At 41.7% G+C, this 15,060-nt stretch overlaps 1 protein-coding gene across 4 annotated transcripts in view; it reads left to right on the top strand.

Moving 5' to 3' along the window:
* Positions 1-15,060, top strand: part of CYFIP1 (cytoplasmic FMR1 interacting protein 1) — a 61,833-nt gene that overhangs the window by 18,455 nt on the left and 28,318 nt on the right. For 2 of the 4 annotated variants that reach the window (XM_088668668.1, XM_088668667.1), the window contains exons 10-20: positions 485-576; positions 757-874; positions 2,086-2,208; positions 2,997-3,122; positions 3,231-3,397; positions 4,961-5,108; positions 8,867-9,421; positions 11,314-11,470; positions 13,484-13,580; positions 14,482-14,558; positions 14,661-14,769. In XM_088668668.1, coding sequence (XP_088524794.1) covers positions 9,247-9,421; positions 11,314-11,470; positions 13,484-13,580; positions 14,482-14,558; positions 14,661-14,769 — 615 coding nt within the window. In that variant the 5' untranslated portion in view covers positions 485-576; positions 757-874; positions 2,086-2,208; ... (2 more) ...; positions 4,961-5,108; positions 8,867-9,246. The remainder of the gene's footprint in view (positions 1-484; positions 577-756; positions 875-2,085; positions 2,209-2,996; positions 3,123-3,230; positions 3,398-4,960; positions 5,109-8,866; positions 9,422-11,313; positions 11,471-13,483; positions 13,581-14,481; positions 14,559-14,660; positions 14,770-15,060) is intronic. The other 2 variants (XM_035116313.3, XM_035116314.3) reach the window with 2 other exon arrangements.

Raw genomic sequence — 15,060 nt, 5'->3', positions numbered from 1 at the left:
GATCTCTGCTTGTGCAATGCAACTTCCCCTCCCTTTTCTTACCTTCTGAAGTGTTTGGGGGACCTCCAGAACCAGAATGGGGGGGGTTCAAGGGGAGAGGATGTATTTTTGTGCAAGTATATATCGTTGGATGCAACCCACTATATTTCAAGTTGACAGCATGTCCAGATGACAAATTCCCCGCTGCTTAGTGTTGCCCTGATGTTTCAAGCCAGATGTGTGTGTGTTGAAGGCACTATTGCCAGCAGAAGGTGTTGGTTCTGTTCTGGGAATGTTGTAATTTGCCAGCACAAACCACAGCATTGTTGTTGTTTTTTGGTACCTTTAAAAAATAATATTCTTTCCACGGAGAGTCATGATTGCATATCACAGAATTGTAGAGTTAGCTTATGTATTTGCTGATTGTGTGGCTAAGTCCTGAACGAAACCAGAAGGTGCACATACGGTAATTAACTTTGTTTAATTTGTTTTCTCTCGAGTCCAGCAGCTGCAAGTAGTTCCACTTTTTGGCGACATGCAGATCGAACTGGCGAGATACATTAAGACTAGTGCTCACTATGAAGAAAATAAATCTAGGTAAGAACTGAAAAGACATGCTAGTTTCCTTTTTACAAGAACTACGAAATTGCTCCAAGTCATTCTTGCAGTTCACGTAAAGAAAATTCATCTGTGGGGCATGGATCTCTTTGCCATGGGACTGTATAAAATTTATTTTAGTAATTTCATGCTTTCTTTTCTCTTTTTTCCCTACCGTAGGTGGACATGCACTTCTTCCAGCAGCAGTCCCCAGTACAACATCTGTGAGCAAATGATCCAGATAAGAGACGACCACATGCGTTTTATTTCGGAACTGGCTCGTTACAGCAATAGTGAGGTGTGTAGATTAATGCAGGACACGAGTCTTTGGATGAAATCGGGTTTTATATGCACCCAACCTGTTACATTAGCAGTCCTAAACGTAAAAATGTGCCCCTCTTTCTCGTACAGACTAGGTAGCGTTAGTCTTACACTTGCGTGGTGTCAGTAAAACATTTGCACTCTTTTGAGTGGCAAAGTGCTATTAGTGAATTCTAAATTTGTGCACGTCAGTTTTCTAACAAGTTCCATACCAGGTTTTTTAAATACGGTACTTCTTTAAAAACAACTAGACACAAGTTTGTTTATGAAAATATTTAGCCTGGAAAGGCAGCAAGCCATATGATGTGCATTACCAAGGATTTAATTTGATCACAGGGTTCATTTCTTAAGTACTGTACAGTATATTTCAGCCTCAGTTCTAAAATATGTAAAGTAAGGTGGAGAAAGAGCACATTGGTATATTTAACTATGGGTCTTTCCGTTCCCAACCCGCTTATTAAAGGGAGAGAGTTCCAGACCAGAGGCAGCTCGACCAGCGGGGAAAATAGTGGTGTAAATGCTTGTTCGTCATAAATTTAAAACACTACTCATTTAAAGTACATGTCTCCCCCACAAAGAATCCTGCGAATTGTAGCTTGTTATGGGTGCTGAGAAAAAGGTAAAGGACCCCTGGACGGTTAAGTTCGTCAAAGGTGACTATGGGGTTGTGGCGCTTATCTTGCTTTTGGGCCTAGGGAGCCGGTGTTTATCCACAGACAGCTTTCCAGGTCATGTGGCCAGCAGGACTAAACCGCTTCTGGCGCAGTGGGACACCGTGATGGAAACCAGAGCACACGGAAACCTTCCCACTGCAGCGGTATCTATTTAGCTACTTGCACTGGTGTGCTTTTGAACTGCTAAGTTGGCAGGAGCTGGGACAGAGCAACAGGAGCTCACCCCATCACGGGGATTCGAACCACTGACCTTCTGATCGGCAAGCCCAAGAGGCTCAGTGGTTTAGACCACAGCGCCACCCACTTCCGTGGGTGTTGAGTGGACCAGCATGGGGCTACACTATGGGGAAGCAGCTCCAATATTGTAATATGGAAAGAGGGCCTCAGCGTGTTTTTTTTATAAAGGTTTGAAACCCAAAAAGCACACACAGATGGTTATGTTCTGCACTCTAAAACAATTCTTGTTTAGTCATATATGCACTGCATGTTTTAACAAGCATGCTTTTCATTACAGGTAGTGACTGGATCAGGCCGCCAAGAAGCTCAGAAGACCGATGCTGAGTATCGGAAGCTCTTTGACCTTTCTCTCCAAGGTCTTCAACTTCTGTCTCAATGGAGTGCACATGTTATGGAAGTGGTATGTGCCGGGCAGGCTGTGGAAAGTTCTAAAGAGTAGCAACTGGGGGGGGGGAGTGGAAATGTTTTGTGATATTCTGTTTGTACCCTTACTTGGATGAGTTAAAGATCTCAAATAGACTCAAAGCTATTATGTGGAAGATATGTCTGAATGTCACATTTGTAGGCTGTGAAGGAGTTTTTCCGCCAGTTGAGTTGGTATGAAATCTTTGTGGGGTTTTTTGTCCACCTTCCTCTTAGTAATATTTATAGCAGAATATAAGATTAAAAGCCACTGTTTTACTGTTATGGCCATTTTGCAGAAGCCACTGAAAACACTTCCTTGTGGAAGAGTTCCCCATCATGCAAGTTTCAGTGCCAAAGCTCCATGTGGTGAACGTGGTAAAAATAGCAATACATTACCTGCACACGGAGAAGCTTGCTTCTATATTCACGTCATCACTTTATTTGTTAGCTTGGGGGTGTTGATCTTCCTATTTTAGGGCTTAGCACAGGCATCCCTAAACTGCGGCCCTCCAGATGTTTTGGCCTACAACTCCCATGATCCCTAGCTAAGAGGACCAGTGGTCAGGGATGATGGGAATTGTAGTCCAAAACATCTGGAGGGCCGAAGTTTGGGGATGCCTGGCTTAGCAACTGTTGATCTAATGAAATGCAGTTGCCTGTTCAAAAGCACAATAGTATATAAGCTTTCATTCAGCCTTAGTGGTGTATTGCAGTTGTTACAGTGGTTTCTCAGTTCAATTTTTGTTAGTTCTGGCCATTCTTAACCCCCTTCATCAATTGCAGTATTCTTGGAAGCTGGTGCACCCAACAGACAAATATTCCAACAAAGATTGTCCGGACAATGCAGAAGAGTACGAAAGAGCAACACGATACAATTATACCAGCGAAGAGAAGTTTGCTCTTGTTGAGGTAAGAAAGAGAAACTGCCCTCAGACCACGATCACCCCCACCTCTTTTCTCTTCATGACTTGTGCTTTGTCTAATTATGTGAAAACCATTTCCCTGCCCCCCCAACAGGTTATAGCGATGATTAAAGGGCTGCAGGTTTTAATGGGGAGGATGGAAAGCGTCTTCAATCATGCCATTCGCCATACCATCTATGCCGCGCTCCAGGATTTCGCCCAGATTACGCTTAGAGAACCATTGAGACAGGCCATCAAAAAGAAGAAGAATGTCATCCAAAGGTGGTGGCTAACGCGCTCTCGTGCCATTTAGCTTTTCTTTCAGCCGTGCAGTATTTGTTAAAAGAAAACATAGCTCCTGAGAGCATCTGTTATAATGCAGTGGGACTGTCTTGCATTCTCCCAGTGGAAACTTGAGAATGTTTTTTTGGATGGGATCTGCAAAACCTGCTGTGTGCAATTGCTCTCCCTCTCCTGGCCACCCGTATTACCTGGCGTCCTACAGACCACATGGCCCAGCAGTTGTGCAGTATTGCCGGAGCTTCTGCAACTGGTCCAATCAGTTGTGACAGCTCCAAGGAGGCAGTTGCAAGTGCTCTCGTCCCATACTTCCCGCAGTTGCAGATGAGCTACTCTGCAACTGTTCTGGCCAGTGATCAGATATTGGGTGGCAATGTACTGGCATTATATGCGTGTCATTAGTTAGGAAAGTAGGAAGAGGGTGCTGTATTCATATCTCTTAGGCAGGGCTTGGTAGATTGCCTCCTTAGTGAGGCTATTGGGAATTTGTTTCCTCCCAGAACTGCAGTTCCCTAGATTTCTTGAGAGAAAGTAATGGCACAGTTACTTTGCATGTTGCCTATGCAACAAAGCTAAACCATATATATCCAGTAACATTTTCCTTCACAAGGGTCTACATCACAGTTGCAATTTTAATCACCACCACCACCATAACTTTATTATTTATATGCCCCCCCCCCATCTGACTGGGTTGTTCCAGCCACTCTTGGCAGCTTCCAACAAAATACTTGAAACACAACAAAACATCAAACATTTAAAACTTCCCTATACAGGGCTGCTTTCAGATGTCTTCTAAAAGTTGTGTAGTTATTTATCTCCTTGACATCTGGTGGGAGGGCATTCCACAGGGCGGGCACCACTACCGAGAAGGCCCTCTGCCTGGTTCCCTGTAACTTCACTTCTCATAGTGAGAGAACTGCCAGAAGGCCCCTGGAGCTGTAACAGCACTTCAAAGTGTGAAGGGGCCTCTACACATTGAAGAAACAGCAGGCCTGTACAACTTGTCCAAGCACTGACATTCTACAGCTTCCCTCCTCCCTACAACACCCATGTGTTGAGTGCGGGCGTCTTAAGGGGAGAGCACAAGGTTCCAACCTTCCACAAAAGTTTATGCACATGGATGTCTGTGGGTTGGAGTGAGGGCTACAGATATTCATGCTCAGTGTGTGGATGTTGGAGGCAGGTTTAGGAAGCTACTTGACCCTGCACTGTCTGTGACCCCCCTGTCCCTTTGACACAAGACCCCCCCACCCCTTGATGCAATGAAAGGTGTTACTTGCACTTGAATGGTAAATCTAAAGAAACCTGCTGTGTCCTCAATTATTTAAAAGCAGAGGTTTCCAGGCTTAAGAATTCACAAGGATATGGAATGTTTGCTTTAGCCATTCCGTTGGTGAAAAATGAGGCGTCTTCTCGATATGGCAGTTTCAGCCATCTGAGGAATGTGTGGTGCCTTTAAAATGCATGTGTCAGGATGCTTGTGGTTATTATGGAAGAGTTCACACTTCTATCAGGAACTCACATGCCCTCTTGGATCGTGACTAGCGTTCTCCAGGCGATCAGAAAGACTGTGTGCGACTGGGAAGGTGGCCGTGAGCCGTTTAATGACCCTGCGCTGAGGGGAGAGAAGGATCCCAAAAGTGGCTTTGATGTCAAAGTCCCGAGACGAGCAGTGGGCCCCTCCAGTACCCAGGTAATTTCTCTCTCTTAATTCTGGTATGTGTGTCACTGACTTGATACAGGAATTACTGTGGAATGAACCCATTTAAAAAGATTAGTTATATAAATCCTGTGTAAATCTGGATTAGTAAAATAAATAAATAAATCTCATGCAGGGGTACTGCCATTTTAATTTTCTATGCTGATTATTCCTTTTCCGTGCCCCCTCCCACAGGCCTTTCCTTTACAGCATGTACCTCCTGTGGGATTAATACTTCTATATTTAAATTCTGTTTTTACAAAGTTTTAGTTGTTTATATGCCTGATCTTCCTGCACTTAAATGGTATATACATGTTTTCAGTATAGTATACACACACATAATGACTTTTATCTGCCTATGCCTACTGTGGTTTATTGCTGGGGTATTCTCTTCTGATAAAATCTTTTCTTGGCTGTTTCTACTTGTGTGTAGAGATGGGAGAGTCATTTGCTCTGCTTGCATTTTAAAATGTGAACCTCCCTAACTGGCGTTTCCCAAACCAATCTGTGAGCTGAAATGCAGCTACCTATTGAACTTCACACTCTTGAAGTGCAGTTCTGAAACCTAAAACATGTGCAGAAATTTAAACCTGTACAGAAGTACCTTGCAAATTGAATGGAAGTCCGTTCAACTTCCAAAATGTTTGATAATTAATTAATAATTTGAAAACTGGAACAATCACTTTTGGTTTTCAATCGTCTGGGAGCTGAAATGTTTGAGTTCACAAGCGTTTGGCTTCCGCGGTTCCACTGTATTAGGGAAGACTGCACAAAAATGTGTGTATTAGTAGAAACAACATACAAATAATGTACAAAAATGCATCAGGGAAAATTGCAGGCAGAATGTGTGTACAGTATTGGGCCAAATGCACAATAAAGCACATTATGATTTTAAAGCTGTGTTTAAAACAAAATTCACAAAATGACACAGCAATTAGGAGTGTACTGAAGATCAGAAAAATGAGATTCAGAATCCAAAATTGGCAGATCGGGCCATCTGTACTTGTGAGTACAATTAAACTGTTTGTTTTTATTTTTTGTGATTATAAAAGACATTTTAGTCATTTAATTTTATTTAACAGGACTTAAATACTGCTTAATCATCGAAACCTCTAAATGTGGTTTATATAAAATATAATACACACATCAAAATTACCAATAAAACCAGATGTTAAAAACGAATCTAAAAAAAATCAAAATATAAATAAAACCAGTTTTTATAACAAACATTAAAATTACATGTCTGTCAGGTTTTCGTGTCTGGTTAGGGTTGCTTAAACAATAAAACAGTTTTTAGCAAACACTGGAAGCATTGTGGAATTCCAAAATGTAAATGTTGCCACTCAGAAGGATTGATTCCTTCCAAGTGTGGAATGAACGTTATTTGTCATATCCCAGTTCTGCAGATTGAAGTGGTCGAGTGGCACATATGGGATAAACTGGTCCCAAATCGTTGACGGCTTTATTTACCGATAGGAACACCTAGTAACTGATCAGCCTCCCGCTGCAGATCTTTGAGCAGAGTTGCAATACACTGACAAAATCTCACTCCTGCCAAGCAATGGTGCTGCAGCATTCTGCATTAACTGCTGTTTCTAGACCCAAGTGCTGCAAAGGAAGCTCCACTTAGGGTTCATTGCACACCTTGGTTTAAGAACAGTCCGGTTTAAGAACGATTTGGTTTACAAACTCCGCAAAACTGGAAGTAGTGTCTCGGTTTGCGAACTTATACCTCGGTCTAAGAATGGGATCCGAACAGTGGAAGGGCACCAGTGGCGGGAGGCCTCATTCGGGAAAGTGCGCCTCGGTTTAAGAACGGTTTTGGTTTAAGAACTGACTTCCGGAATGGATTAAGTTCGTAAACCAAGGTACCACTGTAATCCCAATTTTGAAGTCACCGGTGCCTGGACCACTGTGGTAAATCTATCCCATCCCAGGAATGGCCACGCCTGTCGCATCAGCCTCAGCTGGTAAAAGGTGATCCTAGCTATCAAGGCTACTTAGGCCTCCAGGGGGAAGAAACTACACAGAAGCACCTTTAAGGATGGTGCAATTGGCAATTGGCCAATTTCTTATATGCAAGAACCATTCATTCACAGCACCTCTTGTCTTCCCAGGATTCAGGCTCACCTTATTTTCTATCCTCTATCACATCCCTGTGTTTGGGCACCATAGCCTTTCCTTGATTCAGATGTTGTGTAGAATTAAGACCCAACTCTCTTAATGACTGCTCCAAATGGCTTCGTATAGGTATTAAATATTATTTGGGATGAAATAGTGACCTGTGGCACCCCATTGCATAACCGTCAGGGAGCTGAAAATCACTCTCCTAATGCTACTCTCTGGACCCGGTCCCAGACATAGGACAGGATCCACTGCAGCACAGGGTTCCTAATCCCCATCCCATGAAGGGGATCCAGGAGAATTCCATGGCCGATCTGTAAGGTGTCTGTGAATTTTTTTCCTGCACCGTCTCTCCACCTTTTGCATTAAGCACCCCAGATTGGGTAGCCATATTGCTCTATTTACTATTTTAAAGGGAGATCTCATACATCTGACTTTATTGAGCAACACATAACTACCCTTAATGTGAGGAGGAATGTAACATCATAATCATAATCAATATGCCACCCTTCATCAAAAGATCTCAGGGCAGTTCACAGAATAAAACACAAGATAAACACAAGTAAATAACTAAGCCAAAACAAACAAAAACAATAACCCCCCCCCAACAGTCTTGATTGGTTAGCTGAACAGGGTTAGTTTATTGATTCCCCCTCCACTTCCACAAAAATCCAATATTAGGAAAACTCTGTAATAATTGTAATATCTGATAATAGTAGCTTCTTCAATATTTTAAAACTCAGTTAAAAGTTTAAACACATAACATGAGATGGTGACCACGTAAACAATAGCATTTTGGATTTGTTCATCATGAACCCATGCTGTGCTGTGAAAGAGTTTTGAAACCTTAAAACCTTTCAAAAGTAGATTGTGATGTGCAATGGAGACAGGTGGGCAGGGAAACTCTGAAGTTCAGTGGTGGGGGGATGACTATTTCTTGTTGCTGCAATACTTTGGGTGCAGCTGAAGTAGCTCTATAGATTGTTGTATAAACTTGTCGCTGGTGTAACCCCCCCCCCCAACCTCTCCGTGGTTCTCCTTTTTACAGTATGTTCCACCCTTCTCTCTTCCTTCCTTCAGCTCTTCTTTCTCATAGTATAGCAGCCTGTTCATTTTTGAGAGATAATAACATTCCAAACACAGCAGCCTTGGAGCCATCTTGCCGTGTAGTTTTGTGCATTGCTGCTATTTATTTAATGTATGAATCGCTTTCCCATAAAACATTCCAAAGAGATTTTAGTGCTACAGCAGGTAACATTTTGCTGTATTGCAACTAGAAATCCTTGTAATTGGGGAAACAAATTCCCAGTGAATTTTGCCCAAGACATTGTGTATCTGTTGTGACTTGTAGGGATACAAGAGTCCAAATGGCATCTTCTTATGGGCGGCATTCTCAGCCTTTACAAAATGAACAGGCAAAACAACACACCTGTCCACCTTTGATGTAGACCAGGATGGCTTCTGCATATTTCCCTGTTTTGCTATTCCTGTCTTAACAAACTAATATACATTTCTTCTGGTTTTGTATTTTCTCCTTTTCTTATTTACCCATGTGGTTTGTTTTTTTTAATTAACGGACTCTCTCTTCTTCCCCCTTTTTTGCCTCTTCCTTTTCTGTTGGTTTTTAGCTCTACATGGTCCGCACTATGGCAGAGTCCTTGAACTCTGCTGAGCTGTTGAAGCAGCTCAGATCTCTGGGAATGGAAAAGTTATTGCATGTGATAAACAAGTTTCTGAGGCAGTCCTACATCTATCCCACTCTTTTAAACTATGGTGGTAAGGCATTACTTATTATTTTTTTAATAGTGTGGTGACACAAACTGTTCCATTGCAAATTGTGGGGCTTCCTTCTTCTTCTTTCTCTTTCTCCCCTCACCGCCTTAGGTTTAATGACTTTTGAACTTCCTTATCAGGTTTCAATTTGAAGTGGAGCAGTCTTTTCGTTGGGCAGTGTGCATCCGTAATGCTGAACTAATGTTCCATATTGTGTTTTTCCCCCCTGTCACAAATGTTCTGTTCAATAACACAGCTTTACATGGTGAGAACCATGTTAGAGTCCCTCATTGCTGACAAAAGTGGCTCCAAGAAAACTTTGAGAAGTAGCCTTGAGGGGCCCACCATATTGGACATAGAAAAATTCCACCGAGAGTCTTTCTTCTACACTCACTTGATAAATTTCAGTGGTAAGATACACAGATGATCAGTGTCCAGCTTTAGCATGTCCTAATACCTCTAACATAACCTGGGAATATGTTTCCGATTTTGTGTGGCTTACTTTTGTTTTAAAATGATGGCCTGGCTGCTCTTAGACGCTAGGATTCTGGGCGACATGGACCCCTTGTCTAATCCAGCAAGGCACTTCCTATGTTCTTAATGTGCTGGAACATTGCAAATAACACTGGAATTAAGAGGTTAGATGCTTCATAGGCTTTTCCAGTTGGCACGACTTTCCTTTCTTCCTTCACAAAAAAATTCAGCATAATAAGAGGTCCCCAGGTGGCGCTGTGGGTTAAACCACTGAGCCTAGGGCTTGCTGATCAGAAGGTCAGCGGTTCGAATCCCTGTGACGGGGTGAGCTCCCGTTGCTTGGTCCCAGCTCCTGCCAACCTAGCAGTTCGAAAGCACGTCAAAATGCAAGTAGATAAATAGGAACCGCTACAGCGGGAAGGTAAACGGCGTTTCCATGTGCTGCTCTGGTTCGCCAGAAGCGGCTTTGTCATGCTGGCCACATGACCTGGAAGCTATACGCTGGCTCCCTCGGCCAATAATGCGAGATGAGCACGCAACCCCAGAGTCGGTCACGACTGGACCTAATGGTCAGGGGTCCCTTTACCTTTAATAAGAGGTCCCAGTATTGAAATCTGCTTAAAATGGCAAAAAGTGTCTGCTAAGTCCTTTTTCTTCTTCTTCTAAAGAGAGAAACCTAATGCCATGCCTTGGGTAAAACAATTTTCTTTGTTTTGGCTGCCATTCTCTCTACTGTTGGCTGTAATCGGAAGCATGTTTTTTTTAGTGGATTCACCTACTGACATGTCTCTAGTCTAGTCGTACCACGTTGTGTTGTCTTTCCAACTCATGCTGTTACTGGAACTCTGCTTTGGATGGGAGGAAGAGTTTATTCATGTTTATAGTGTTGTCAAAGCGTAATGCTCTTCTCTTTCATTAGCCCTAGTGCCCTTGTTGTGCTTCCCGAGTTCAGTGATTCCCAAACAGTGAATTTAGGACCCTCTAGTACCTTTTGAAATAGGTCCACCACCAGCAATAGTGGGCTAGCACAAATCAGGATGACAACAGAGCAGACAATCTTTGCTCATTTCTGCCAGCTGCAATAAATGTCTATAAAAGCAGGGCTTCCTATATGCGCACATCAGACAGGTTGCTGGAAATTTCTCTGTACCCAGCCCTTGTAAGTGAATTGCCAAGGCTGAAAAGGAGACTCCTTAGAGGTCTGAGTTATGCACTTTTCAAAACTCTTAACAAAAGTTTGGGAATCACTGCTCTAGTCGACTGAAAACACTGCTGCTATGACGAGCCGGAAGGAACCTTCGACATATCTGATAGTGTCTTACGAGCAATTTCACATAAATTGTACTAATTTTGATCAGCACATACCATATGGAGTGAGAGAATTCCACCGCTTAATTGAGTGAATAGAAGGATGACAGATGTTGCAAGACAGTCCCCTCTCTTCTGCACTTCCTTATTAACCAAAGCCAGGAAATGTGGCATTCATGGCACTAGCACAAGCTGGGAGACCAGTTTAGAATGTGTGGGCATGCATGTGTGCGCCCCTAAATTGTCTAGTTGGCCATTCTTCCAGTAGTGTTTTCAGTGATGAAACCATTTATGCTTCCGCTGGGTGGTTGTTGATAGCAGCTGTATTTAACTTTGTAGGTTCTCCATTTGAAAACCGGTTTTGGTTTCCTTTCCATGCATAACTCTAGTCACCCTCTTTCACTTTTGTTTGTTCATTCATACACCACCTGCACCGCTAGAATAGTGCTGCTTCTGTGTGTACGTGTGTATTTTCTCCCTCACAAGAGAATTGATTCGGTATCCTTTCTTCTTTCATAAGAAACCCTGCAGCAGTGCTGTGACTTGTCCCAGCTGTGGTTCAGAGAGTTCTTTTTGGAGTTGACAATGGGCAGAAGGATCCAATTTCCCATCGAGATGTCTATGCCTTGGATTCTGACCGACCACATTTTGGAGACCAAGGAAGCATCGATGATGGAGTAAGCCTGATGTGATTCTATCACTTCTTGTTGAGTAGTAGATGCAGAAAATTCCTTTTTAATATATAAATATAATATTTATTAGTTTTTTGTACGTAAATGACATAAAACAATTCAAATACATTTTACTTTCCAGTTGTTAACTTATAACTCATTTGATTACAAATAATGTCAAAACAAATAAAGCGCTGATGTTACATCTATACTTGTATTGTCTAATTTATACATCCTGAAAATAAGATATAACCCTTCCCCTTACCCTCTTATCCCCCCCATCAACTTCCCTTCTTCTTTCTTCTGTTTTCTTTAGTCTTCCTTATGGTTGCCTTATTCATTTCCGCTTTCAAATAATTTTCTTATATTATCCAAATTTTGGCCTTAATTATAGCTATAGTATATCACTTAGATTTTTATATAAATAAAATCAGTAAATTAATAGTAAATAAAAATAGTATAAACTCTCCTTTTAGAATTTTGCTTTCCGTTATGAGGTATTAGCCTAATCTACTTGTAAGTGCGTAAGCCACTCCTTTTATCAATATATTCCATAAATTTTCTCCATTCTTTCAGAAACGTTTCATCACCCTGATATCTGATTCTTGCTGTTAATCTGGCTATTTCCACATATTCTAGCACTTTCTGCTGCCATTCCTCTATAGTTGGAAGTTGTTTCTGTTTCCATAACTTTGGAATAAGCAGTATTGCCCACGTTGTTGCATACAGGAAAAATTTATAGTCATTCTTCTCAATATCTTCCCCGACCATCCCCAAAAGAAATGCTTCCTGTGTTTTCTTAAAAGTATATCTTAGTATTTCCCCCCCCCAGTTCATTATAGATACCTTCCCAAAATACTTTAAGATTTTCGCATTTCCACCACAGGTGAATAAAATCGCCATCTTTTACACCACATTTCCAACATTTTTTATCACCTGTTCTAAACATCTTTGCAAGCTTGGTTGGGGTAAGATACCACCTATACATCATCTTAAATAGGTTCTCTTTCAATAATACACTTGACATAAATTTTATTCCCGTGTTCCAGAGTTTATTCCATTTTTGAAACTCAATATTGTGGCCCAGGTCTATGGCCCAATGGATGATGACATTTTTAACTGCTTCATCTTTGGTATTCCATTCCAGCAAGTATTCATAGACCTTAGTTATCATCTTAGTACTATTTTGCATAATCATTTGGTCTAGGTCCGATGTTGCATGCAAGAAACCTTTGGTCTTATTATCTCTCAGAAAGATATTATACAATTGGTGGTATTCCAACCATCCTGCTAGGTTCCCCTTTATGTCTTCATATGGTTTAATCTTAATTATATTGTTGTCCTCTCTATATGTCAAGTAGATGCAGAAAATTCCGATGACAATGAGATCAGAGACTTAGTGGGGTAGTCTAGGTAAGCAGAATAAGAACCTCTTTTTCAAGTAAGAAGTTGAAAGAGGACAGGTGGCCCCCAGAATTACCTCCTGGGCTAAGGATGGGTTCAGCTTTAGTTTTACCAGCCATTTCCCTCTTTTTCTGCTTGTAACATTCTTCCTCCACTTCTAACAACCACTTTAGAGCTCCTTGGTTTGGTTCAGAAGAGCTGCTAGGGTACTAGATTGCTAGTGCTCAAAAAAGAACACTCTTGACACATTCTTAGCTACCTCTAGTCAGTCTTTGTGCCACAGACATTCCCAAGGCCTTTTCGTTTTGGGTAATGTAAGTAATATTGGAGCATCCCTTCTTTCCACTTTTAGTCATGATGGTTGGAACTGGAGTATTTCTAGATTGTGACTCATCACCAGCCTTGCACAACTATATGCTTGCTAGTTACTAGAATTTTGGAATGGATAACTTTCGCGTTTTGTTGATGGCCATTTATACACTCATTGTATTCATCTGTGGCAAGTCTATTTTTTATTTTTTATTGGTAAGGTGCTGGGTTGTTATGTCAGGAGACAGGAATATTTTACATGTGTGCCTGAAAAAATAACATCTTCTCCATCTTCTCTTCTTTTAGATACGTTCTGTATTCTTTGGATCTTTATAATGACAGTGCTCACTATGCACTTACCAAATTCAAGAAGCAGTTCCTCTATGATGAAATTGAGGCAGAGGTAAGATAATTGAATCTGTGCTGATGGTTGAAAATCTGTTCAGCATCAGCACATGTGAGTGAGTTTATTATTAGGTAAAGGTGAAGGGATAGCCGTGAGGAGAACCTGAGTGAATGACAGGCACACGAATGCATGTTCATAACTCCATAATTTGCATGCAGGGAACAAGCAGTAGTGAATCTAGCACACAGACATTCCTCATGTCTAGGTCATTGGAACAAGATTTCCTGCGATCCATTGCCACCCATGCATTATATTACTTTATTATTAAATGCATTTTAATCGCCTTCCTGCTCACAAGAACCTCCAAGACAGTGCACAGTTTAGGCAGAACAATGCATGTTAAAAACACCTATTAGAACGAAGCCGTTATTAAAACCAGAGAGTGGAATTTACAGCCCATCAAAAGCCAGGTGGAACGAAACAGCTTTTACAGCCCACCTAAAGCTGCCCCAGCCCTAACTACCCCAGGGAGGGAGTTCCACTGTTGGGCACTGCAGCAGAAAAGACCCAATCACAAGTACCGACCAAGCTTCTCTGGGTGGTGAGTTTAAACTGACTCCCTTAAGGAAGCATTGTGCTTGAAGCTGCATGGATGTGCGAAGGCCCATTCAAGCATAAGAAACTGCCTTATACTAGGTCAGACTGTGCCTCTCTAGATCAATGCTGCACATGCGTGCTGCTTGTTGGTGTCGATGTGTATGGGGCTCAGGGCAGTCCTGTTTCTCCCCCGCTTCATGCACACACACTCATTGCCTACACCCTAAAAGGGTTCCTGATGCAAATGGAAAACGTAGTCTACAGAGGCTTCTACAGAGGCTGTAGAAGTAGATTTCCAAAGGAAAATGTGCTTAAGTAAATACCGTGTTTTAACTGAGCAATTCATATGTTGTATCTTCAGGTCAATTTGTGCTTTGATCAGTTTGTCTACAAGTTGGCAGACCAGATATTTGGATACTACAAGGTGATGGCAGGAAGGTAAGTAGTCATGTTAAGCAACTTTTTAAAGTGTTCATGTTATGATTTTTGATATGCAGCTTTTCATCAACTGTTCATCAAATGTTCTCCCTTTCCAAATAGCCTGCTTTTAGATAAACGGTTAAGATCAGAATGCAAGAATCAGGGAGCAACGATTCCCTTGCTAACATCTAACCGGTATAATACACTCCTAAAGCAGAGACATGTTCAGGTTAGTAAATGTATGGCATTCTTGGACTCTCTCCCCCCCCCCCGTTCTTAATTACCCCTCCTTCAACCCCACTGTGTTGATGCCTGAGGCCCATCTTACAATTGCTTAAATGTTTGAGACACAAGCTTGTTTTTTCGATCAACTTGGTTTTGGAAATCTTTTGACAAAGTCTCTCATGAAAGGGTCTTAAAGTAAACATAGCAGCTGAGTGGGTTGTTTTCAGTCCTGGTTTAAGTCACTGGTTTGATTAAAGTTTCCAGGTTTTCTGAACAAGCAAGCATTCTAACTGGC

This window comes from Zootoca vivipara, chromosome 4, assembly GCF_965207765.1.
Source record: "Zootoca vivipara chromosome 4, rZooViv2.hap1.1, whole genome shotgun sequence".
In the NCBI taxonomy this organism is placed as follows: Eukaryota; Metazoa; Chordata; class Lepidosauria; order Squamata; family Lacertidae; genus Zootoca; species Zootoca vivipara.
This window is presented reverse-complemented; position numbering and strand designations above follow the sequence as displayed.